We start from the raw sequence: 26,793 nt of genomic DNA on the forward strand, positions 1-26,793 counted from the left end.
GGTTACCACTGTTTTTGGTGCGAAATGGCTCAGGGCATCCCGTGGTATTGGATGTGTTTTAATAAAACGCATGCTCTTAGCGTCCTACGAGTAGGCCTACCCTCGGGTCCTCGTTAGCTACGAGAGCTTTCACGACGTTCGTTACCAACGATGCTTTCGGGAAACTGTACGATGCTCGTACCATGCACTTCACGATCCACTAATGCCGCTTTTCCACTGCATGGTACCAGCTCGACACGACTCGACTCCGCTCGCATTTTTTGCGTTTCCACCGCGAAAACATGGTATCTGGTACCTGAAGTGGCTGCTTTTTCTAGTACCGCCTCGCTCTAGGTTCCAAGCGAGCTGAGCCGATGCTAAAAGGTGACGTCGGCAGACGGCCGGCCACTGATTGGCCAGAGAGTGTGACCAAGTCACGAGAGCGACATGGCAACCATGCTGGTAACAGCCATAGCAGCGCCGCAGCCAACATATTCCACTTCTTCAACATGCCAGCTAATAATACGAACACGAATACCATCGCATCGATGTCCTCCATTGTTGTTATGTGGGTTCTGTCCATGTGTGGGTTACGTAGGTGTTGTTTGCGTCGCGTACAAAAATACGTCACGGCCCTTTCGCGCAGCCGACCCCGCCCACGTCCCGGAGGTACTATTTGCGGTGGAAAAGGACCCGCGCTGCTACCGTGTCGAGTCGTGTCGTGTCGAGTCGGTTTAACACACCAACATTGCTAGCAAGCATGTGCTAACATTGTATTGCTAATTCAAAACTGTGTAGGCTACAATATTTTCTTCCGTTTCTTGACCTCAGCATAACCCCCCTCCGAACAACTGCCAAGTCCAACACAAGTCTGGCTATTAACGAGCCCATCCTCAGCCTCGCCATCGCGAGTCGTGTTTGAACTTGATTTCTTTCGAAATAGTAAAAACTTGTCCATATTTTTTAAGCGCCAACGAGCCGGCAACGAACATCTCTGACTGATAATCTCGCCGCGAGATGTCCGCATATTTGAAATGTTATTTATTTTTCGTAAGACTATGCTATTAATGAAATTATTGTTTCATGTACATTAAATAATAATTAATTAATATTGTACATATTGCTTGGGATAGTTTGTGTTAATTGTGTGTATGTTTTTTTTTTTAATCTGTTCATGTCACTTACAGAGTGTGTGCATGCCCAACGCTCGGGAACTGGGCACGGTGAGGGGGGGAGAGGAGAGTCCCAGGCTGACTCGCGTTGATTTGAACGACAGTCCAGTCACGGCCCTGAAATGTTGACGCTACTCACTGATTATGCACTTAATCTGGTGATTCATATGACAGGAATGGTCGGTATGGTGACGGGTACCGCATTCGGCCATAGGTTTAGTTGAACTTATTTAATACCATTTTACGGAAAATGGCATTATTTCAAATATGTTGTTTGAGTTTGACAAAAAATCAGGGGTTGCTCTGGGGTTTCTGAGTAATTGCTTGGAGTTGCTATAGCAACGGCAAGCAACCGTTTGGCGCCGCCCCTGCGAGTCGAGCTACATGTGCGGTGGAAAAGCGGCAATAGGCTAACGATGCTTTCGGGAAACTGGGCCCTGGAGAGGAGGGAGAAGGAGGCGGGAGCAGGGGTAGGGAAAGGGGCAGAGGCGGACGGTGGGGGGCGGAGTGGGACGGCGGGGGGTGGAGTGGGACGTCCCATACGGAGGATTTTCAAATGGGAAAGTCGGGGATTTGACAGATGTTCATGAGCATAAGCCGCTCCGTTCATAGCTGAGCTGAGAGGGTTTTGGAGCGGGCGGATTTATCGAGGGTGAAAATGTCTGTGGATAAAGCAGCAAATCCTTGTAATAAGTTTCAAGCGAATATTTTTAATAAAAACAAATGTCAGAACTGCTTCAAACCTCGGGAGCTGCATCTCATGTCCGACGATGAGAGGGAACAGGTACGTGTGTTGTCGGCAGATTCTTTCTGATTGTACACGTCATTTTATACTCAATTAGGACATCGATAGCCATCTAATTCAGTCGGAGGAGTTAATTAGTAGATGTGAAACGTTGTAATTACTGATAGAAAATTGACACAGGTTATATTTCTATTCTGCTGTAAAAACAGTATTCTATAGCTGATGGTTCATAGCTTAGTGACTCGAGAAGACGGCCACACCGAGCCGAGTGGAGGTGTGTGGTGTGGAGATGTGTGTGTCATGGAGGTGTGTTGTGATGGAGGTGTGTTGTGTGGAGATGTGTGTGTGTGTGTGTGTGTGTGATGGAGGTGTGTTGTGGTGGAGGTGTATTGTGTTGCGGTGGAGGTGTGTTGTGATGGAGGTGTGTTGTGATGGAGGTATGTTCGTTGTGATGGAGGTATGTTCGTTGTGATGGAGGTGTGGTGTGGTGTGAGGTGTTGTGGTGGGGGTGTTGTGTGGAGATGTGTGAGTGATGGAAGTGTGTTGCAGTGGAGGTGTGTTGCGTTGTGGTGGAGGTGTGTTGTGATGGAGGTGTGTTGTGTTGTGGTGGAGGTGTGTTGTGATGGTGTTGTGAAGGAGGTATGATGTGTTGTGGTGGAGGTGTGTTGGGATGGAGGTATGTTGTGATGGAGGTGTGTTGTGTTGTGGTGGAGGTGTGTTGTGTTGTGGTGGAGGTGTGTTGTTTTATGATGGAGGTCAAGTCCTCCGCAAACCATTCCCACTCAAACCAGTCCCCCTCATACCAGCACCCTTCAAACCAGCATCCCTCAAACCTGATTATGGGGTAACATGACGTCCTTCCGGTGTGTTGATGAGGATTCTCTCGGTCCCCAGGCCAAGCCCATATACGGAGGCTGGCTCTGTCTGGCCCCAGAAGGGACAGACTTCGACAACCCGGCCCAGAGATCTCGGGTAGGAACAACGAACGGCTCAAAGTCAACTAAAGCACGTTTGATATAAGCTTGATAAAACAGCAGAGGAACCACATCTCCATTGGTTTGGATTGAGTTGTATTATTGTACAGTACTGACAATGTGTCTCAATGGCAGAAATGGCAGAGAAGATTCTTCATCCTCTATGAAAATGGAAACCTCTCATTTGCCCTGGATGAACTGGTAAGTAGTTAAATCTTTTACAGTTAACTACTAAAGCATGGACGTTTGGGGCCAGATGTTTGGGTCGAATAGCAGCGGGCCTCTCTCCTGTAATACTCTCTCTCTCTCTCTCTCTCTCTCTCTCTCTCTCTCTCTCTCTCTCTCTCTCTCTCTCTCTCTCTCTCTCTCTCTCTCTCTCTCTCTCTCTCTCTCTCTCTCCTCTCTCTCTCTCTCCGGCATACACACCCCACCCCCACGTCCTTCTGATCTGTTCAAACCTCATCTCTCTCTCTCTCTCTCTCTCTCTCTCTCTCTCTCTCTCTCTCTCTCTCTCTCTCTCTCTCTCTCTCTCTCTCTCTCTCTCTCTCTCTCTCTTTCTCTCTTTCTCTCTCCCTCCCCCCTCACTCTCCATCCCTCTGACTCTATCTCTCTCTCTGTATCCCTCCCCAGATGAGCACCCTCCCCCAGGGCACGGTGGATATGACCTCGTGCACGGCGGTGGTGGACGCCGAGCCGCTGACGGGCCAGAGGAACGCGCTGCGCCTGGCCACGCCCCAGCAGGACCTCTTTATCAGGGGGGAGAGCCGCGAGATGATCAGCGGGTATGTCGGGGGGCTGGGTGTGTGTGTGTTTGTGTGTGTGTCTGCCCACTCTGCTCCCCTGGGTTCAGAAACCTCGTTATCCAATCAGAGGTGGCGCATGCAATAGCATGCGTTTAACCTAGAGGCGTCCAATGCAGACCTTCTATTACATTTACATTCAGGGCGTTTATCAGATGCTTTATCCAAAGCGACCTATAAGTACATTAGTCAGAAGAAAGAGAAGCAACAATATATCTCTGTCGGTACAGTAAGGATGTTCATAGAATCAAGTGGCAAGCACTAACCACCACTGGTGGTGGTGAGTGAGGTCCCCCCCTTCAATGTAAAAGCGTCTTTGAGTGTCTAGGAAAAAGCGCTATATAAATTCAATGCATTATTATTATTATTATTATTATTATTATTATTATTATCACTAGGTTAACCCATTCCCCGTATACAACAGAGATAGATAGGACGCTACACAATGCTAGGTACTGTTTTAAAGTGCCAGGACGTACAACATTGAAGAATTGAGAACATTAAGTGCAAGTGCTGTGGTGCTGTGCTGTGGTTCCCCTTTATTTCCTCCTACCCTTGAGCAAGGAGCTGCTGTTAACCCTGGACATGGTTCCCTGGCCCAGTACAGAAGTGTTCAATCCCTACCAGAGAAACCTTTAAACATAAAGAACACATCTCCCCGACGGTTTTCCTCTCCTAAGCCCTTGAACGATATTGCTAGTGGTGCGTTGAGCGCTGACTCCATGGCCGTGGTTGAGAGAGGAGGTCCTCTGCAGACTGACTTGTTTTCTGCTCGGTGCGGATTCGCTCAAGTCTTGAGAGTTGGGTCAAGCAGTGGGGTAAGTTATTCTGTCACTGCGCCCTCAGCGAACCTCTTTATGAATAAAGAATGCCAACCGCTTAGCAGTCAGAGTGTTGGTCCTCCATCGTGGGGTTGCCGGTATGAGCCCCCTCTGCGTCAGCGAGTCGTTGCACTGCGTATTTAGGTGTCCAACAGAGAGTGTGTTCTCCTCCTCTGGGCCAGGTGGTGCGAGCAAATCGCTGGGATTCAACGCAACAACCAGCACCGCAGCTCCAGGAAACACAGCGTGGGCCGCGACCCAGCCCAGGTACTGTCCTGAATTACAACCCTTTGGTACAGCGCTCTTCAGGGCGGGTGAGGGAACCCTCCATCTTTGTAGTTTTAGGTTCATTGACTTTTGCATCAATTGTCCAAATCCATTTTTAACCATGGAAACGGTTCTCACCACGAAGCTTATTCACAGCGTCTCAGGTCTAATATCATACATACATTATCCCCTTATGTGTCATGATCATATAATAAAACCTTTATTTTACAGTTTAAACTGAATATTAGTTAGACAGTATCCGTGCTTGTGGGTTTTAAAGGATTTTTATTGTCTCATTTTATTGTTGACTACATCGTTTAATATCAGGAAGCCTGTCCAGCAAAGATGGCCACCCCCGGGTCGTGTCTACTGGAGGGAGTAGGAGGCCGGCCCACTGAGCCTGGGGCTGGCCTGAGGAAGGCTGCCAAGCTAGGAGGGGGGCGGAGCTGGACAGGCTCAGACACGGGTCCCTTGGGCCCCAGCCAACCCTCCTCAGGTGGAACAGAGAGGCAAAACAGACGCACACATACACACAAATACAAACACATGCACACACACACACATGCATACACACACACACACACACGTGCAGAGGCGTACAGACACACACACACACACACACACACACACACACACACAGTCGTACATAAACACACACACACACACACACACACACTCATAAACTGATACAGCCTTTCATACACAAACAGATGAACGCAATTATACATCTAAACAAATAAAAGACATCAGAGCCCTTAAATGAACACACAATCTATTCCTCCACCTCTCATCCCTCTCTCTCTCTCTCTCTCTCTCTCTCTCTCTCTCTCTCTCTCTCTCTCTCTCTCTCTCTCTATCGCTCTCTCCCACCCCTCTCTCTATCTGGCCTCCAGCAGATGTTCACCCTGACAGTTGGAGATTACATCATCACTAACAGATACCAGTGATATCATCTCAGACTGTTTTCCTCTCCCAGAGTCGTAAACCTCTTGTTGGAGACGTCAGAGGGGTTCATGCAGCTCGCTGTAGTCAGTGGCTCCGATACTAAACACGTCCAAATTGCCAGAACGTGGATTCAATTAGACTACATCCCGTGACATGAGTGGAACTGCATTACATTACTTCACCACGGTATTTTTAGACCATGGCTTCTAGAACAACACAACCAACACAAAGTGGAGGTTCTGTTGAGTTCCATCCCTTAAAATGTGTTCCTGTAGGTTACGTTTGACTCACCAAGGATAGCTACGCTTCAATTCAACGTCAAACCTGGAACAACACTTCTGTAACAGAACTTTGAGAACATTATCTCCAGAAATGGATCGCTACGTTATTATGTAGGAAAAAGTTGCCTGCTTCATTAATCAATGTTTTTGTTTTATTTTTCTCATTCATGGACGTCTGGAACTGAAGGCAACAAGCTGCAGTGCCCCGCCACTACCAGCAGGGGGCGATCTTCATCGGCCGGTACCGAGGTCAAACCCGCGACGCGTTGGAGGGGCGCGGCAAGCGCCTCACCGAAACGCGACCGGCCGGCCAACGACAGAAGGTCAGATGATTGAGGTCGTCTGGAGGATTCGGTGGCTCGACTAGCGGGTTGCTAACTCAGTCGGCACTACGACCTGTAGACTATCAGCCCCGGGTCATTACAACCTGCGGCCTGATGCTGGTTCAGAAACGTAGCCAGTTGTTGATCACCAGTGAGTGAAGAGTCGTCCCTCCAAGCAGAGGACCTGAGCAGAGAGGTTTCAGAGTTGAGAGGTTCTGAGCCGAGAGGTCCTGAGCAGAACCACGGCTTCCAGAGCGTTCAGCTTTGGAGTCAACAGCTACGACCGCAGAACTAAAGCACCTCTTCCTGGAGATTACCCTGCTTGCTCTGCAATTGCCTTTTTGGGAAACAGGCAAAACACTGGCCTGCCCCCCCCCTCATAAATAAGGCCAGAAATTCCTCATGGATAGTGTAATTACATATCTTTTTCATGACCACAACTGACTTTGAGTGTTTTTTCTTACTATTCTTTGGAAGAAAGGAGCCTCCTCAAACTTGAACTTTTGTGTATTTAATGTTGTGTCCCTCTCTTACTGAGCTACGTATGTCAGATATATCTCAGTGTACCGGATATAGGCCGTACATAGAGGCTGTCAGGACAAAGCTTCCAGATACATTCAAAGTCCAGTTTTCCGTGTTGTCGTTAACAGGAAACAGCAGCCTCACTAAGGGGACAGGATCACAGCTCTGCTTAAGTCCTGGGCCTCTGGATGATTTAAGGGTTAACTTGGAGCAGGGTTTGAGGTGACCTGTTAGAAGGTTGGTGGTGGCCTGTCTGAGGTGTGCGGGTCATTAAGTGTTATTAAGTAGAGACTCTTTGTGTTCCCCTGTGGAGTGATTAAATCACCGGACAGGAAACGGCTCAGGAAGCTCCTTGTATGGGCATATGAGCCGTTGCGTGCTCAAACCAAACTGTTGTTCTGCGGTTCCAACAGACTGGACCAGATGCAGAAGGCGAACCAGGAGACGGCGTGTCCCACGGCAACGGACACGAAGCTTGAAGGGGACCAATCAGAGTCCAGGATGGGTAGAGGCGAAGCTCGTGTTAATAAACGTGAGGTAATTAATTCAGTTCAGTTCAAAATTAAATTCAGTTCAGTTCAAAACAATTAAATTAAATTCAGTTCAGCTCAGTTCAATTGAAAACAATTAAATTTGATTCAGTTCTGTTCAATTCAAAACAATTAATTTAAATTCAGTTCAGTTCAGTTCAGTTCAGCACAATTCAATTCAATTCAGTTCCACACATTCAATTAAATTAAATCCAGTTAATTTCAGTACAACGCAATTAAATACAATCAAGTTCAGTTCAAAACAATCAAGTTAAGTTCAGTTAAACTCCCCCCACTTCACTTAACTCTACTTTACTTTTACCACAGAGCGAGGGGACCCTCTGACCTTTAGGGGACTAGCCCAGTAGGAGGTGTCCTTCTGTCCCATCTGAGACGCTGTGTTATGAGGGCATCTGGGCTCCTGATGAGGTTATCTCTCAGACATCCATGTGGTGTTTATCTACCAGGATAACGATTTGGTCCTTTAGATCCCTAAAATGCAGTCCAGATTAATAATAAATGAAACTACTTTTTAGAAATAAAATTGTACTTGAATTTTGGTACTGAATTTCAGTGAAGAAAATATATTTTATGCCAAAACAAATCCTCTGTGTTCAGTTAAAGCACAAAGCAAGAGTGTTAGGATTTGTTTTCTAGAGTTAGTGAAGACACCTGATATCTGAAGACCACAACAGAACCAACATGAACCCACAAACAGACCTGGGCAGGCTGTCCCGTTAACATCCACCGTCCCCGTCTGACTCCCCCCCCCCCCCACCCCTGAACATTGCTCGAGGAGCATAACCAGGTGTTCCTCAGGGAGTTGAACCAGGTGTTCCTCAGGTTACATACAGACACAAGCAAACACACAAACAAACACACAAATATGCACACACACACACACACACACATATAAACAAACACCCACTTACACACACACACAAACACAAGTGCACATGTATGTGTCCACAGATTGTGTGTGTGTGTTTGTGTCTGTGTGTGATATGTGCTTGTGTGTGTGTTGACAGGACAGCCCTGTGGTTGAGTCACGTTAGGCACTGTTTGATTCCAGACGGTGCAGTCTCAGCCTGTCCTTTTTTTTTTTAAGGGAGGTGACGGAACATTTCCATTAGCGGTCTTCGTCATGCAATCACCTGCCCTGTCAGGACAGGAGATCCTGGCTGTCAGGACAGGAGCTCCAGGCTGTCAGGGCGGAGCTTCTTGCTGTCAGCACCGGATGGGAGGGAGAAGGCATGTGTGTGTTCACCCACTCCTGAGGGGCGTGCCATGAGTCACAGCCCTCCTTTGCTCCGTGTTCCTGACAGAACCGGTTTCCCCCCCCAGACCCAGACCAACCAGATCCCCCAGACCGAAACCCCCGAGAACCCCCAGACCTTGACCTACACCAAGACCCATAGCCCCCCAGACCCAGAACCCCCAGTCCCCCCAGACCCCGACCAGGACCCACCAGACCAAGACCCACTGGACCTCCCAGACCCAGACCCACCAGACCTCCCAAGACCCAGACCCACCGGACCCAGACCCCCATAGACCCAGACCCAGAGGGGCTGCTGAAGTCACCACAGGGGCGTTGGGGTTAGAGCGACCCCCAGGTTTATTAAGTACAGCCTCTGTAGGTGTCAGGACGGCCCAAAGACTGTCACCTCTCTGGTCTGCCTCTGAGGAAGTGCACATCCGTCATTATAAGTGGCAGTCACCGCCCTGTCAGGAACGGCCCCTGGTGATTCAACAGGAGACTGAAGATCTTTACGAGGGTCTGTCTGCCTGCAGAGCATAAAGACACGAACAACAGCACAAACACACAGCACAAACAACTAGTGAATGGTGTCAGTAGAGGGGCTTTGGACGCCTCCGCGCACGTCAGCAAGGAAGGGTCCAGGGAAGAGATGGATGCCTACAGGGAGACTGTGGCCTTTGGGTTTTGAACCATGGACACTAATCGCTACTACATTCTCCTGCCTTCAGAGGAGTTCCATATGGTATACTGAAACCAACTTAGGAAAAGTTAAAAAAGTAAGTTTGCTGGGCCTTTCCTTGTTTATATACATTTTTGAATGAAGGATAGCCGAGGGAGTGAGTCCGGCATCGGCTGGTTATGTCGGATTAGAGACACAGCCTGCTCTCCACAGGATTGGCTTTCGCAATTTGGCAACGGCTTCTTTCAGCCAATGGAGTTGGTGTATTTGCCTGATTTGTTTTGGTGGAGGTCTGGTCTTCGAGGAGTTAATCCAAACCCAGCTCACCCGACTGGTCTGTCTCTCCCTCCGTTCCCTCCTCTCCACCCAGAGCCGCCCAGCGTATCTGAAGTGATCGGCGCCCGTTTATTATTCCCACACATCCCCGTGTTCTCCACCAGTTTTCAAAGTAAAAGCCTCCAGACAGACAAAGGACGTTCTGTACCTCTTAAACCCTTCTTTTTTCTGTGGCGAGAGTTATGTAAGAGTGGAGAATGAATCTCTGGAGAGTATGAAAGAAGCGCTCTTGTTCCGCTGACTTGGGTGAAATGTAGCCCTGAAAGACGGCGCTCTCTCGGAGGGCTTCTGTTGGCCAGGGGGTACCTGGTCGCCACGGCGATCCGCCTTGTCACCAGGACGATACGGCTGACACACGGCACCGCTGACATCTCCTGTAATAAGAGACGATGCTGCCCGGGATTATTGAGTTCATTCTAAATGCCCGTCGCTAGCTCCGCTCAGACAGAGTCTCCAGAATGTTTCTGTAGGTCTGTGTTGTGACCTCTTAAAGGTTTATTCTCACTGTTTCAAGGGGTCATTCAGACCAGTGTCAGGAGTTCTTCAAGGCCAGTTTTATTGGTTGAATTCAGACCAGTGTCAGGGGTTCATTCAGACCAGTTTCAGGGGTTCATTCCAACCAGTTTCACAGGTTCATTCAGACCAGTTTCAGGGGTTCATTCAGACCAGTTTCAGGGTTCATTGTGAAGGGGCGATCCAGCTTGTGTCAAAGGGTGATGTGACCGGCCTTTAGGGGGGGTTGGATCAGCCTTGAGGGTTCATGTTGGGTTCTTGTCTGCTCCAGAAGACCCAGCCCTGTGGAGATGGATCCCATGTCTCCATCATGCAGCGCAGAGCCAAGTCCCTGGACCGCAGGACTTTGGACTCCATTAAAACTGTAAGTTCAGGTTAACCATGGAATAAAACTAAAGAAGACAGCAAAGAAAAGCAAAGTCAATGTAAAGGAAGTATTGTAATAGTAAATGGACCCCTGTTGAATATGGAAGCTAATCGCATTTATGCTGACGTTCAGTTCATTGACCTTCCTCAAGGAGATGCCCCAACAACACACTGTTGATAATATTATCTATATTTAATATTTTAGTAAGCCAGTTATATTTATCTCTCCCTGATCACATTTGGATAACACTTCGGCACGGCATCGTTGATATTCCTCTCTTGTTCCTCCCTGAAGCCTGATTTACTGAACTTCAAGAAGGGTTGGATGGTGAAGCTGGAGCAGGACCAGGTGAGGTCTTCTCCAACTCGGGCAGACCTTTCTGTCCTCAACGCACCATCACTCACTCAACATATTCACACAAGAGACTAACTCAGATCAACTTTGTTTTCTTCCTTTAAGTGGAGGAAGTTCTGGTTTGTGTTGTCAGCCGACAGCCTCAGATACTACAGGGACTCCATCGCTGAAGAGGTATTCTGGGTGTGTCTGTGTGTGTATATATTTATATATATTAAAATGTTGTATTATTTATTCATTATTAAATTATCCATATATATATATATAATATATATATATATTATGCATTATTTTTGATATCTCTTTTTTTTAAGGATTTTATATGTATATGTGTGTGTGTGTATGTATACTTATATATGTATATAGATTATTTATTCTATGAGGCTATTCAATCTGACATAACACTGTAGTGTTCTGTGTACTGTGGATAAAAGCATCTGTTGAAAGACAAGGCCAATGTAAATGTATATCATGTACATTATCATTATCTTTTATGGACAGGCCTTTGACCTCCAAGGAGAGATTAACCTCACCAAATGCTACGAGGTGTCCGAGTACCAAGTGCTCAAGAACTACGGCTTCCAGATCCACGTAAGAAGACCCGACCCTCCTTCAGTCTGTAAGGGGGCGGTACTGATCACTGCGTCGTATCGCTACACTTAGTAACGGTCTGTGTTGGTCCTGAGTTTGAAGTCGTGCTGATCTCTCCTCAGACCCGGAGAGGCGTCCACACGCTGTCCGCCATGACGGCTGGGATACGCAAGAACTGGATACAAGCACTGATGAAGAACGTCAGCCATGCCCATGCTCCTAAAGTAGTGAGGTAACACCAACATCACCGCCGTCGTCGCCTTCACAGCTATCAGCCATCTTCTAGGAATGCTGGGCCCTAAGTGTGTCTGTTGTCCATCGTTAATGGCTTATTCAGCTTCCCCTCGTCTCCAGGGGTTCTCCTCTAGCAAAGGAGAAGATAAAGGGAAGTTGGGTTGGCAGCTTGTGGGGAGGCAGTAAGGGACCTTTTTTTGTAACTTGTTTCGGACATTGCTTGGTTGAAAGATTAAGAGAAAACACATATTCGTTGTTGTTCTCCTCGTTCTTGTTCTTCTTGTTTCAGTGTCTGTTAACCAACGTTTACGTCTCACATCTGAAATTGCATTTCGATAGTAGGAGGGACTAGAGCTGACAAATCTAGTCCGCTAGCTGACTTGAAGCCACCTGGATTCATCTCCACGATGGCTCATTAAAGATCCTCAGAATGCAGTCTACTTATAGTCTCCTTGTGTTGTGTTTTATTTCCGGTTTGTAGTTTTCCAGGAATCCACTTCCCGACCGAGGCACTCCCCAAGCCTGACGTCACTCATGACTCGCCCTTCAAGGGGCCCAGAGAGCAGGCCCCGCAGCACAAAGACACCCCCAAGAACCTGCAGGACAGACGGAGGGACGATGGCGGCAAGGCCTGGGACTGGACTGAGTTCAGACCGCTGAGTGAGTCCAGCCTGGAGCTGGAGATCCGGAGTGGGGAGCCGGGCTCCCCGGATACACTGAACCAGGAGAGGAGGAAGAGGCGCCAGCAGAGGAGGAAGAGGTACGAGAGCATCCTGGGCGTCACTCAGTCCCGAGAGAAGGCAGGAGACGAGGGAGTAGGGGGCCGGGAGCTGGACCCCCCTGGGGGAACCTCTGGGCCCCAGCAGATGTTGGTGGAAGAGGAGGATATGGAGAAATTCTGGATACAGGTGGAGAGAACCACCTTTAGGGTGGAGAGGGTGGTGCCGCTGTTCCCCGAGGCCGCAGACAAAGACACGGTGGAGCTGCAGAGGCTCATGGAGACCTACCGGCAGGGGGTGAGGGCTGCTCACGATGGAGTAAAAGCACAGAACTATCTTTTACATTTATTGGTTTGACTTTGAATGTATTTGGGGGATCATTTTGTAAAATTGGTGGGACATAGTGCAGCAGGATTGGGAAACAGGAAAAAGTGACATTTTGTTGTTTGCTATTTGCTTTAAGGTTGAGGATCTGAAGTGTTGTCTGGAAGAATCTGATTGCCAGAGGATGGAGTTGGAAGCTCAGTTGAGAACAACAGGATTTTCCCATCAGGAGAAATGCCCAATGGTAACCACTGTAGCCGAAAAGAAAAGCATGAGCATCCCATGGTTGTGCTGGTAACCAACCATCATCGCTTTCTCGTCTGATACTAACCAAGAATTCTCTGCTCCTTCCTAAGATGGACTCCACACTGAGCCCCGAGAAGGAGGGCGATTCCTTGGGTAGACGTGGCTCCGTGCCACTGAGCGGCCACGCTCAGAGCCTGAAAAAACTGTACTTGGAGACGCGGGGTCTTCTCCAGCGGCAGAACGACATAAGGCAGAGCATGCAGGAACAGCTCGGCATTTCCCTGTCCCCGGTGGAGTCCCAGGGATCTCCCCCATCTCAGGCACCCAGCATCTGGCTGCACGACACCAACGGCAACCAGCAGGAACTGGGGGGCCTCCATCCTGTATTCCCGTCCTCGCCAAACACAGCCGCACCGTCTCTGGTCTCTGACGATGAGGTGTCACTGCTTCACTATGACGGGGAAAGGCTCACTTCCAATATCCAAACCCACCTGGAGAGGGAAGCATACCAGGATGTAACCAGCTCTGACACGCGTACAAACAAAACCACATGGGACGGAAAGGGTTTAGACCAAGATCACCAGCAAACTCACAACTTATTTGAGTCTCCTTGCGGCCAAGACGAGCCGACAGTCGCAAGACTTTTGCAGGAGGTTGAGCTGCTCAGAGGCCAGAACAAGGCCCTCCACCAGCACAACCAGGAGATGCTGAACCAGCTGACAGAGGCCGACCGGGAGATCGAGAGGCTGAAGGCAGACGTCCGCCACCTCCCAGAGATGGAGCGGTGGAGCAAGACGAGGGTGGTTCTCCTGGAGACGGAGCTGAACTCAAGGAACCAGGGACTCATGGAGGCCAAGTTGCTGATCGCCTCCCTGGAGCAACGTCTGAGCAAGGTGGAGTCCCAGGCGCTCAGATCTGCCGCTCTCCAGGCTCCAACCATCTCTGAGGACACCGACGAGAGCGGGGTGGAGGTTGACGAGCCCATGGCGGACAGTGAAAGTAAGAGATACCTTCTGCGCTGTTTTGAGGCCACAGAGGCCAAGCTGATAGATCTGGAGCGGAAGCTCCACCAATCAGAACAAAGCTGTAGCGAGCTGCGGTCCTGCAACGTGGAAATGGAGGTGGCCCGGAGGACCTGGGGGTGGAGGACGGCGGAGTTGGAGGCTGAGCTGGCGAGGCTCAGCACAGAGTTGGAGAAAGAAAAGTCGTCAGAGAGACAGAAGATTCCGGATGAGGAACAATTCCTGAAAGTTTCCGAGGGGACAGGGATGGCATCATTCGATCAGGGGAAACTAATCAAAATGATAGACAGGTCTGATGTAAGATCAGTAGAAAGACAGCAAGAGGCAACAGAGTCTACGTTAGCCAGCTATCTTCAGCGGGACGAAGACGAGTTATGGGGGAAAATGCTCATCAGGATAAAGGCTGATTCTTCACAAACCACTGAGGACAAACCCCTCTGTGTTCTTCTGATGGAGGTGACAGAACATAGGTTGATAGAGAGGAAACTGCTGCTTCTTGCCAAAGATTTTCTGTTGGAAAAAGCTTCTTGTACAAGCATAGGGGGGGCTAGCCTGGTGGAAACAGATGAGGGCACGTATTCAAATGGCACAGGGAGTTTGATAACCCCAGAAAATGAGAATTGGTCTGACGTCACTGGCACAATGGACATAGCTAAACATATTGGGAACGACTTCTGCATACAGCAGAACATTTATTTGCTGAACTTCATCACCTCTATTGATAACTCCTCTACCAGTGACAAGCTGAAGCTCTTGGGTCAACGACTCTGTAAATATTACCGTTCAGGGCACCACTGGCTACACAGAGTCCAATATAGTGGGAAACTCATTGAAAATCAACAACAAGGACAGCTCATCACCTCTCCTACCTGCACAAACTGTGTGAGCCTGGGGAAGGAAAACAAAGAGTTGAGGGCCGAGGTGTCCTTTCTGGAGAAAGAGCTTGAGAAGGCTTCAGCGGGCACTAAAACCCCCAGCACTAACCTTCTGGGTGAAAACAAGGAGTCACAAACACCTAGCATCTGGCTGCTTGATACCAGGTCCAACCTACAGATGCTGGGGGAGTCCAATCATGAGGTTCCTTCAACGCTTAATGCGGCCAAACCTCCTCCTGTCTCAGACCACGCCATGGTAGATAGAATACAAAGCATGGGAAGGTCTCAAGACAAGGAACCCTCCTGGCATGACAGCAAAGAGAGCTCATATCGGGAAGTGGGGAATACTGAAAAGTCTAATCAAGGCGGAGATGTGGGCTTTGACAAGAAGGAAGAGGAGGTAGAGGATGATGAGGAAGAAGGGGCCAAGGAGGGGAGGGTCGTAAGGCTGAGAGGACAAGTGGCGGAGCTGGAGCAGCAGCTGTGCCTTGTAGCCGAGGTGCTGAGAGCAGAGCATGAGGGGATTATAGGTACTCTACGGCTGCAGCATGAGAAGGATATGGAAACACTAAAGGCAAGTAGAACTGCAATCTTCTATGTAAATGACCATGGCAACAATGACACAAATGCATGGTGATCGTTACATTTCATATGATTTGATTTATTAAATTGCTTTTGAAATACAAAGTTTGAAAAACATCATGCATCCAATTCTTGCAACATTTAAACATTACAAGGAGTCCACCTTTCAATGTGTATGCAGCGGATGCATATTGATGCATCACATTGCCTCTGTTGTGTTTCCTCGTAGTCGTCATCACTAAAGGTGGCAGAAGGTGTTTGGACGGACGCTAACCATCAAACCGCCCCCTTAGTGTTAGTTTTGGAGGAAGCAGAATAACGGTCGGTTTCCCTGCTCTGTCCCCAGGCGGCTTGCGAGAGCGGCCTGTCCGCCCTGGAGGTGTCCCAGCAGAGGGCGCTAGAGGGGGTCCGGCTCCACCACCAGGGGGAGCTGCAGCGTCTGGTAACGGAGCAAGACCGGCTCCTGGAGGAGGAGACCTCCGCCACGGTCACGGGTAAACGTTGGCAGGCTCACTGTGGTGGATAGAGGATGTGATGGGGGATGTTTCATGCAATCACACAAAGGGTCACCTGGGTCCAGCAGTCTGCTTTAAGACTTTGTCAGACTGCACTTCTGGGGAAGCAAAATAAAGGATAATGCCCCGGTCGCCTAGATTTTATCGCAAGTCTTTTTTGTAGTATATTATATTATATATATTTTGATTCTGTAGTCTTTAGTTGTAGTTTAGGACTTTAAGGCATGATTGGCACAGAGACGATCTCAACACTGATCCCAAATATTTTGATTTGAGGGAACCCGCAAATGAGCTAGAATACAGACGCAACTCAACAGAAATGAGAACAGGGTTGATATTAAAGCCCCTCTCTGCTCTCAGCCATAGAATCCATGAAGAGGGCTTTCCAGCTGCAGCTGGACAGACAGACAGACAAGACTCACCAGGCTCGGCTCTCTGCTGACAACACACACCTGCAGGAAACACAGCGGCAGCACAGGTACACACTACACACACTACACACAGGTACACACTACACACAGGTAAGCACTGTACACACTGTACACACACACTACACACAGGTACACACTACACCCACTGTACACACACTACACGCAGGTTTACACTACACACACTGTGCCCACAGGTACACACTGTAGACACTACACACAGGTACACACTGTACACACTGTAGACACTACACACTGCACACACTGTACAGACTGGTACACACTACACACTGGTACACAGGTACACACTGTAGAGAATACACACAGGTACACACTACACACAGGTACACACTGTAGACAATACACATAGGTACACACAGGTACACACTGTACACACTGTATACACTGGTACACACTAGACACACTGTACACTCTATTCACACTGGTACACACTGTTAACTCTGTACACACTGGTGACACTACAAACAGGCAGTGAGTGTGAAATGATCCGTCTGGCAGCATTTAGTCGACCGTCTGACTTGTGTGTGTCTTCTATCCTTAAGGGGTCATTTTCCTAGTGGTCAGTTACTGCTAGTATCAGGCAATCAGGGACAATATCATGTTCAGGCTAGTGGAGCATCAAAAACATGTATATTAACGTGTATTTATGTAAAAGTTGCCAAGACATGTTTGTTCACTCTGTCTTCGTATTCATTTATCTGAACCGGTTCCTTTTGCAATTATTTATTGTGTGTGTGTGTGTGTGTGTGTGTGTGTGTGTGTGTGTGTGTGTGTGTGTGTGTGTGTGTGTGTGTGTGTGTGTGTGTGTGTGTGTGTGTGTGTGTGTGTGCATGTCTGTTTGTGTGCATGTCTGTGTATGTTTGTGCGTCCGTGCATGTGTTTGTCTTTGAGTGCGCATGTGTGTGTCTGTTTGTGTGTGACTCTCTCTGGGGTCCACAGGGAGGAGCTGGAGGTTGTGGTCCAGCAGTTCTCCCTCCAGCGGCTGGAGAACAGTCTCCTCTCCCGGGCTCTGGAGGCAGAGCGGACCGCCCTCTGCCAGAGCGGCCAGGAGAACCGGGAGCTGAAGGAGAGGAACCAGGTCAGCCCAGGGTCCACTGACACTGGTTTCAAAGAGTGTGAATGAGGTGTATGAACCAACATCTGTGACGTATTCTATCCATGCGGTTATGAGGTCGGAGGTTGACGTCCCGACTAATTTTGAAATCACAAGAACCTTGGGTGATGTGATGGGCCAGATCCATGCGTCATTGCAAAGAGCCGTTTGAATGGTGTGATTATGTTGTGACGATTGTGTTGTGTTCTAATGGTCGTGTTTTGTTGTGTTGGCATGATTTGATTGTGTTGTGATAGTTGTGTTGTACTGTGACATTTGGGTTGTGTGTCTCTGTGTGTGTAGGAGCTGAGCGTTGTCCTAGCAACAGAACTCAACAGGTTGTGTTGTGTTACGTTTTGATGTTGTAACAGATGTGTTGTGTGTCCCTGTGTGTCCCTGTGTGTAGGAGCTGAGCGGTCTCCTAGCAACAGAACTCAGCCGGCTGTGTTCCCGCTCCAAGCAGGAGGCGTCTCCGCTCGGACAGGGAGCCAGCGTGTTTGAGCAGGAGGTGATCGCTCACTCTGGCTGGAGACTCTTAACTCTCCAACTCTTAACTTTTAACTATCTCTTTAACTGTGGTCTGAGGTCTGGTGTCTGGTCATTCATGACGGTTCTTAATACACAAAAGCACATTGTCAGATCGGACTTTGAGAAAAACCTATATTATGTAAGAGGAAATGTGAGGTGGTGTAATAGTAGTAGTAGTAGTAGTAGTGGTAGTAGTGATAACTATATAACAGTGGGTAACCGAATTATCTAGGTACCACAGGAGGCTATACAGTAGTCTGTAGGCTGTACGGTAAGCTGGTTTTGACTGAGCCTTCACTGTTGTTACAGACTGTGCATTAATACTATGTAAGAGAACATTGTTTGATCTTATCCTAAGCTGAACATTAAAACAAGACTCCCTTGTTTTTCCCATTTCTTTCAATATTATTGCTGACCACTAGATATGTATGCATAATATACGTGTGTGTATGTATGCCGGTTGTTGGAACACCTTTATTTCTCTGCTGAGATGAATAAAGTATATCTTATCTTATCTTATCTTAGGTGTCACTGAAACTTAATATTACTTTAATTTCTCGATAATTGTGGTACTTGACAAAGTCAATATTCATATAAATGTTCCATAATTCATGATCTATTCCACAACGTTTCAGATGTCCCTGCGAATGAAGGAGTGGGTGATCCAGGGTCTGAGGAGGGAGGTCTCCTCCCTCAGAGAGGAGCTGCTGCTCTCCCACAGTGTAGGCTGCACACTGCTATCACCAGGATGATCATCAGGATGATCATCAGGATTATCACCAGGTTTATCATCAGGATTATCACTAGGATTATCATCAGGATTATGGATCAGTATGGTTATTGTGGAAGTAATACTAGTATAAACAAGTGGTAGTCATCACATTAGCACCTTTAGTCATAGCAATTGTAGTAACACAGTAGTAGTAATTGTTTTGTAATGGTTGCAGTGTTGGAAATAGTAATAGTCGTAGTATATATTAATAAATATATATTAGTGATGGTTGGTTAAATGTTGTACCACTAAACGACCAGAGCCTTGTGGTCAAACAGACCAAAGTAGCAGTAGTAGTTTACAGTAAAAGTAGTAGCAGTAGCAGCAGTAGCGGCAATAGTAGTAGTAGTTATAGACAGTAATAGTAGTAGCAGCAGCAGCAGTATAGTACAGTATAGTATAGTATCAGTCGTAGAAGTTTATAGTGGTAGTACAGGTAGTAGTAATAGTAGTAGTAGTAGTAGTACTAGCAGTAGTAGTCTTAGTAATAGTAGCCTAGTAGCAGTAGTAGTTGCAGCATCAGTGCTGATAAATACATAACAGTGCTATTTTCTGTGTAACACAGGACCATAGCCTCGCAGTGCAACAGCAGACAGCAAGCTCCACAGAGCTGACTGTGTTGAAGGTTAGATTCCAGGGAGACATGGACGTCCTACAGGAGAACCTGCGACTGGCCCATCGAGCCCTTGAGCAAACCATACCATGACCCCCCTCCCCACTCCCAACTTTATTTAAACCCACATGTGTATAAATGACATAGCTAATGTTGTAGTCTTCAGGCCCCTTGATCTCACTGAGTTCACTCTATAGGATTCCCCTCACAAGAGAGATGAAGATGGCTTATTACTGCGTCTATGTGTACTGTATCTACTGTATCTTCTGTATCTACAGTTTTTACTGTGAATCTACTGCCCTGGTCTAATACGTGGTCTTGTAGAAGCAGTCTGGGCTCCTTTCTCATCTCAGACAATTTACTCGAGATGGACGGTAACGATGGCGTCATGGTCCCGTCTCTCTTGGTACACTTTGGTTGCGCAAGAGAGCCTAGATGAAGTCCCTAACAATGTGGGCAGGCCAATCGGTGCTGCTTGAGCTGTGATTGGGCAGATTACCTTTGACCCGAGTCAAGGGGTGGAACGGGAGGCTTGATGGACCAATGGCTGGTCACCATAGCAGAGAAACCACCGCATTGGGTCAGCCTTCATGACCTCAGCACTGAGCTTCTCTGGGACCAGATGCAACCATTAACTAATTTAATTGCACTGTTAGGAATATGATATATTATATATATATATATATATATATATATATATATATATATATATATATATATATATATATATATATATATTTTATATATATATATATGCATACATGAATAATCATCTACGAAGGAAAGACTAATAGATTAATTAAAACTTGGTATAATACATTATATGCACTAATTGACAGTATATAGGCTAATATAAACTACTATATAGGCCGACTGATGGATGAGTTTTGCTTCAGAATTATGTAAAAAAAAAAGTGTATTCGTGCAAACATTAAATACTTTACCTTTTTTAATTATCTTATTCTCCATGTTTGAATTAATCCATAGGCTACTGTACCGACAGTGATAGATAGTTTTTTCTATTTCTTCTGACAAATGTACTTATTGTGAGTCTCATGTTGTTAAACCTAATACAACATATCTTTATAAGGTTTATACATTTCCATAAGTTGTGCGTAAAATTTAATGTTCGATGTTTGTTTCCTTAATAAATAACACATTGGAATACTATCACCGAGTTATCACTGCTCAATCAAATTCATCAGATCACATAATATGTGGGTGTGCGTGGATCTGTCTGTCTGCCAGCAGTTATGGACTTTAAGGAAACAGTTAATATAATAAACCTAGTATAAGTTTATTATATTTCAGGATTAGGCTCTGTAAGGAGCGTGGAATCCGACGCTGCATCGCCCACTCCGGGGGTCCGGGGAGGCTCAGCAGTAAGCGTCTGGTCGCCCGTGTCCTCACAACACGGTCCTATGTTGTGTACCGTAAAGCTGCCGTAAGAGACCCCCGCTGTACGGTGCATTATGGCGCCGAGCCCCCCGATCCTGGATCTATGGATCCTCTGGTGACCCGCGGGTCCTCCGTCGGTCCGCGTCACACACGAACCGGTCTGCGGAGATGAGGCGGAGCCGCGACGGTTCTGTTTACATCCCGTCCGTGTGGGCCGGAAGCTAGCCAGGCTAACGTGCTAGCTTTGGAGCGAAGCTAACCAGGCTAACCTGGGGCCAGCAGTTGGCCACGGAGCAAAGCTAACCGAGCTAACTTGGTGCTAGCTGTTAGCCTCCGTGCTAGCTGTTAGCCTCCGAGAGAAGCTAACCCAAGGCTAGCGCTCTGCCAGCTGTCAGAGGGGTCGTCAGCGCTGGTCTTTCAGCCGCAGAGCCGAAACAGCGCCGGATGAGACCCGAGCTCCATCTCAACCGTCTCGGTAAGCTGATATTATGAAGGACTTATCTTTATTACATTTATTTTCTTACGTTATTGGCTCTTATTCCACTGTCACAGCCTCAATAACAGTTTGTACTATGGGGCATGTTGTTATCATCATCTCAGAGATCTCCTCTGTGCATCTGGAGACTCTCCCAATAATGTTAACCCGAGTGTTAATAGAGAGGCTTTTAATACTAGTGAATGTGCAACCATAACAATGACTGTAGTAGACATCCTGTTTATGCTAACATCTTTTGAGATAGCCATTATGTTTGCACCTGTTATCTGAATGAAGATCTAGACTGAGCCTTCCCATCTACAGTCGAGTTTAGGAGGACCCCCTGGTCGGCTCCCACAGGTCTGGATCTCTGGTCGTCCCGTTAAATGTACTTATCTTACCTATCTATTTCTTGTAGTACCCGCAGGGACCAGCTAGAGGGCGCCAGCCGCCAGAGGCATGGATCTGTCGACGGGCTTCAGCGTCAGCCCCCTGCCCCGCGGTCACACCGAGGCCATGGACCTGGTGAAGAGACCCGAGTGGTACCGCCGCCACGCCGTAACCCGCAGCGCCGACGGCAGCTCCCCACTCAGAGCCCGGCTCAGAGCGGACGGCAGCAGGCCCGACGGCGGCCTCGTCCTTCCACTGCGGCCCAAGATGGAGGAGGCGGGCCTCCAGGACGCCGCAATGGACTGTAGGACTGCGGCGCCGCAGGGCCGGGGCCTCTTCCACGAGAGCGTCCACGGACGGCTGTGGCAGGCGGGCTTCTACCCCACGGAGACCGCCGCCGCCGTGGACAGCAGCTCAGGGACGGACAGCGACAGCGGCTCTGATGTCATCTTCCTGCTGTCAGCGTCCAAGGACTCGGCGGCGTGCAGCTCCGTCAGCGGGGGGAGCGTCAGCCTGGCGGAGGGGGCGGAGCTTGCGCTGGACGGCGAGGGGCGGGGCTGCTTCCTGCTCCCCTCAGCGCTGAGTTCGGCCAGCGGCGAGAGCTCGTGCTCGTCGGACTCGTCGGACAGCGTGATCCCGGAGCGCCACGCCCGGCCGGTGGTGCTGCTCTCCGACGTCACCGTCCGCTACGGCCACTACTCGGAGTCGCCCATCAACATCTCTAGCGACGAGGACAGCATCGCCCTGGAGGAGGCGGCCGGCGGCGGTGAACCGATGCTCCGCGACTCTGAGGACAGCGGGTCCGATAAGGGGAGCGTGTCGGGCGAAGCGACGGCCGGGAGTGAGCGCGGCGACCTGCGGCGCAGCCCCAGGATCAGGATGGCGGCGATCCCTGTGGCGACGGCGGCGGAGTTCACCTGCAGAGTGTCGCAGCACAACCTGAGGAGCCAGGTGAAGTGTGGGTACGAGGAGGTGGAGGACACGGAGGAGGTGATGGACTACATCAACGGGGTCGCCTCTTCCTCCTCCTCGTCATCGGAGGAGGAGCAGGAGGACCAGACGGAGGCCCCCCCGCGGCCGAAGCTCCAGCAAAAAACACGGACTCCAAGGTGTTCCTCGGACGACTCTTCCGACAACTCTTCCGATAAGTCGTCCGATAACTCGACGGATTCAGACGATTGTCGGAACGTTCGGCAGCTCTCTGAATCGGCCCGCAGTAGAACGCGGCGTTCAGAACGAGCGTGCCTCAAATCCCCGCCACAGACCCCCCAAGACGCCAAACAGGTTGTTAGGACCACGCGGTCCCGACCCTCCCCTCAGTCCGCGGCGCCGCGGCCAGAGCCTCGGCCCACGCCGCCCGCCGCCAGGAAGGCGGCGCCGAGGAATACCGTGGCGGGGAAACGGCGGCGACCGCGGAAACGCCGTCGTCCCAGCAGCCCGCCCCCGCTGTTCGCCCCCGGGGAGCCGGACCTCCTGCTGAAGTACACCCAGCCCCGGGAGGGGAGGAGGAGGAGCCAGACCGACCACTACCAGCCCTTCATACACGTGGGGAAGAGGAGCTGCACGGTGGTGAACCAACAGGAGGAGGAGGGCGGCGGGCCCGGGGCCCCGCCTGGCCCTGTGCCCGGCACCTCCTGCTACTGGTTGGGCCGGCTGGGCCCCCGGAGCAGGGGCCGCCCCCCCGGGGCCTGCTGCCTCTGCGGCCGCTCGGCCAATGCCCTGGGCCTGGGGGACCTCCACGGACCCTACTACCCCGTGGCCCCGCTCCCCCAGGGGGGGGTCCCACCGCGCCGCTCCTCCCCCCGGCTGGACACCGTGGGGTTGGAGAGGTCGACGCCCACAACGGACAACGCCGAATACACGCCGAGAGTGAAGACAGAACGAAGCGAGATCCACGTGTGTGGCGGTTTGTGTCCTGCCGCCGAGGGCGACCGTGTCCATGGTGAGGAGGAGGAGGGGGGAGGCGGTGGGGATGATGAGGACGACCGGTCCTCCGTCATGGCAGCGGACTCCCCTCGCGTTCCCACGGAGGCGACGCGGTGGCCGGAGGAGTGGTGGGTCCACGAGGACTGTGGCGTCTGGTCCACGGGAGTGTTCCTGGTCCGGGGCCGGCTCTACGGCCTGAAGGAGGCGGCCAGGGGCACCAGGGACGTGGTCAGTACCGCCGCACAGGAACACCTAACCCCAGGACAAGTTAGGATTGATGATTAGGAAGTGGAACAGTATGTAGTGGGTAACCTAGTACTGCTATGGATGGATACAGGTCACCAGGGACGTGGTCAGTACCGTAACAGAGGACTGGCCCTTTGGAGGAAGACCAATCATCATCTATCAGAACTAGAATTTCATCTAGTGATGATTTTCTAGTGACCATAGATGATGATTATGTAGTGGGTAGCATAGGATGTAGATATGGCTTGACACTTAGTTTAAACTTATTCGCACTTAGTATGAAGAACCGTAGGATGGTATTTAAATCTGATTCAAACGGCCTCTCTGGGTTCCACACGTCATGGTCTAGCAGGCATTCAGTTTATTTTTTATTTTAATTTGGGATTATCAAGTAACGTCGCTCAAACATGGTGGCTACGTGGGGGGTCTGGTTTTAGAAAGAAAGTGGGGACTTTGTTTACTGAATGTTAAACGTGGTGTGTGTGTGTGTGTGTGTGTGTGTGTGTGTGTGTGTGTGTGTGTGTGTGTGTGTGTGTGTGTGTGTGTGTGTGTGTGTGTCATTTCATTTCCAGGTGTGCTGTGAATGCCATGAGTCGGGGGCAATAATGGGCTGTTTCCAGAAGGGCTGCAGTCTGAACTACCACTACCGATGTGCCATCAGCTCAGGTACCCAACACAACCGCACCAATGTACTTTAAAAGCTTTTACCAAATGAAGCTTTTTACCAAAAATAATACACATTTTTAGTTCTCTGAAAATGGTTAATAGTGCTATGCAAATTGATGGATGAATATCTAAAGGAATTTCAACGAGGCTATTATGAATACAATGCGTCTCTGTTTGCAGGTTGTCTTCTAAATGAGGAAAACTTCTCCATGAAATGTTCCCAACACAAGGTAACCACTCACAGGCGAGTGAGGCTGAAGCGAGCGTTGTAATGTTGGCAAGGGGGGCGGGGGGGGTCTAGTCAGAGTGGTTGCCATGGTGATTTTCTTAGGCATATATCCTGTCTAAGATTAATCGATTCATATCCGTCCATCTTATCTTATCCTGGTCATTACCAACTGCATAATATCCATATTGATTAGGGTTATGATAATGAGTCGCTGACCCCACCTTGTCTGAGGCCTCACTGTGCGAGGTGAGAGAGTGATGATCTGAATGGTGACCTGGTGAGAGAGTGATGACCTGAATGCCGACCTGGTGAGAGAGTGATGATCTGAATGGTGACCTGGTGAGAGAGTCATGACCTGAGTTCTGACCTGATGAGAGGGTGATGATCTGAATGCTGACCTGGGGAGAGTGTGATGACCTGGATGCTGACCTAAGTCCTTGTGTCTGTAGAACAAGGTGTTGACAAGGGCAGCTCAACCCGGCCTCCGGAGATGACCTCAGGGACCGCCCACTCATCAGGTAGGCCACACCTCTTCATGACATCAAAGATAATCCGGATTCAGAAATACAGTCCTTAAACTCATTAGAATGGCAGCTGGATGGGGAAATATGTTTATGTGTATAACACAATAACCTTAGAGCCATGGAACCCCTATCTGCATAGCCCCGCCCCCCTGACCCAACGTGTCACCTGACCACACCTCCTCCTGTTGTCTCCTCAGTGGTAACACCGGCTAGCATGTTGACCTGAGCGGGCTGCCCACTTCCTGGTGAGAAGAGGACGTCCAGTACAATAATGACATTGATATTGTGAGGAAGTATATGACAACTGTCTGCCTCCCTGTTAAACACACAGGCTGCTATACCACCAACACACACTGTGTGTCTGTGTGTGTGTGTGTGTGTGTGTGTGTGTGTGTGTGTGTGTGTGTGTGTGTGTGTGTGTGTCTGTGTGTCTGTGTGTCTGTGTGCATGTGTTTGTGTGTGTATGTGCGTGCTTAAGTGCCTGTGTATATGCGTGTGTGTTTCGCACGGATGTCCTTAGAGACCCCGTTTGTATCCCCGAAGCCCTTCTCCCATAGTTCCCAGTGAGTCACTGGTCCCCATTGAGGCCCAGCTAGTGGTTCACACTCTTCACACGCAGCTTTGGTCAGACACAGTCCACAGGGCAGTAGACGGCCAGCAGGGGGCGCTAATGCATCACTGGTGGGTGGTGTTGCAAGATTGGGCAAGATTTCCTGCCCAACTGGCGGCACTGCTGGTGGGGAGCAGGCCATAGAATGAGCAGCTCCATGATCTAGGAACTGGTCCAGTATCACGACTTTATTGAAAAAAGAAGAATGTTTGCCATCCAAAGAATCTATTGTTTATATAAAGTATATATTGTATATTGTTATCACCCATAAGCATCTGCGAGTTAAAAAAACATTGCGACTTACTTCCTGTCCTCAGCGGAGGCTTGTGATTGGTTATCTCGCTCGCCAGTCATCTAGAAATGTCTTGAGGTCTTGAGGAGCCAGATTGCCGTGATATTGATCCCTGTCCCCGTTGACCTGTGACCCCATGCAGAACACCTTCCGGGACTCTGCAGGGTACTGAGTGAGTGACGGGCGACAGACAACCTTGCTCTCTGATCCACACTGCAGTTTGTTTCCTGCAAGTCACTTTGTACTATTTATTACACATTAATTTGTGGAACTTCCTTGTTTGGATAATTTGTGTCTGCACAATGAACTGGATTCTGTGTTATTTATGCAATTTATGTAAATTAAATGAATAACTATTCTTTAAAAGATCATTGCTATTGCGTTTTTATTGTTTTATTGTCTCTAACAACACAAATTAGTCGTTTTCTACCTTTACGTACCAGGCCACAACATTGAACTTTGACCCTGGTGTTATTCAGTTATTCAAGTCCCAAGTCGAGCGTTTAATGTCGGGAACAGCCTGGCGATGTACGCTGGGTACAAACCACACAGGAACGTCACGATTATAACGATTAAATTACAACATTGAAATGAACCAATAGGAGACG

At 49.1% G+C, this 26,793-nt stretch overlaps 2 protein-coding genes across 12 annotated transcripts; both read left to right on the forward strand.

The window, feature by feature from the left end:
- Positions 1-1,691: 1,691 nt before the first annotated feature.
- LOC115532654 (myosin phosphatase Rho-interacting protein) lies at positions 1,692-20,599 on the forward strand. Of its 5 annotated transcripts, none has more exons than XM_030342546.1 (22): positions 1,692-1,935; positions 2,791-2,868; positions 3,006-3,071; positions 3,501-3,652; positions 4,674-4,758; positions 5,086-5,254; positions 6,172-6,307; positions 7,243-7,366; positions 10,417-10,509; positions 10,807-10,860; positions 10,972-11,040; positions 11,368-11,457; positions 11,580-11,689; positions 12,173-12,707; positions 12,874-12,978; positions 13,091-15,451; positions 15,806-15,953; positions 16,335-16,452; positions 17,363-17,501; positions 17,923-18,024; positions 18,680-18,766; positions 19,382-20,599. In XM_030342546.1, exons 1-22 carry the CDS (start codon positions 1,810-1,812, stop codon positions 19,520-19,522), a joined length of 5,088 nt encoding a protein of 1,695 aa, XP_030198406.1. In that variant the 5' UTR covers positions 1,692-1,809; the 3' UTR covers positions 19,523-20,599. The 5 variants fall into 5 exon arrangements, with proteins under 5 accessions (XP_030198406.1, XP_030198413.1, XP_030198390.1 ...); XM_030342553.1 differs by having other exon boundaries at positions 18,680-18,827; positions 19,382-19,465; XM_030342530.1 differs by lacking the exons at positions 18,680-18,766; positions 19,382-20,599 and having other exon boundaries at positions 17,923-18,673.
- Positions 20,600-20,675: 76 nt separating this feature from the next.
- Positions 20,676-26,556, forward strand: LOC115532684 (retinoic acid-induced protein 1). 7 transcript variants are annotated; one of them, XR_003974106.1, is made up of 7 exons: positions 20,676-21,302; positions 21,721-23,846; positions 24,437-24,530; positions 24,711-24,774; positions 25,209-25,277; positions 25,481-25,528; positions 26,328-26,556. XR_003974106.1 is itself a non-coding variant. In XM_030342567.1 (6 exons), exons 2-5 carry the CDS (start codon positions 21,762-21,764, stop codon positions 25,251-25,253), a joined length of 2,274 nt encoding a protein of 757 aa, XP_030198427.1. In that variant the 5' UTR covers positions 20,676-21,302; positions 21,721-21,761; the 3' UTR covers positions 25,254-25,277; positions 25,481-26,556. The 7 variants fall into 7 exon arrangements, 2 of the variants coding, with proteins under 2 accessions (XP_030198427.1, XP_030198430.1); XR_003974095.1 differs by having other exon boundaries at positions 24,711-24,760; positions 25,481-25,568; XR_003974103.1 differs by having other exon boundaries at positions 24,711-24,760.
- Positions 26,557-26,793: the final 237 nt, after the last annotated feature.

The sequence above is a fragment of the Gadus morhua genome, chromosome 2 (genome assembly GCF_902167405.1).
Source record: "Gadus morhua chromosome 2, gadMor3.0, whole genome shotgun sequence".
Taxonomy (NCBI): domain Eukaryota; kingdom Metazoa; phylum Chordata; class Actinopteri; order Gadiformes; family Gadidae; genus Gadus; species Gadus morhua.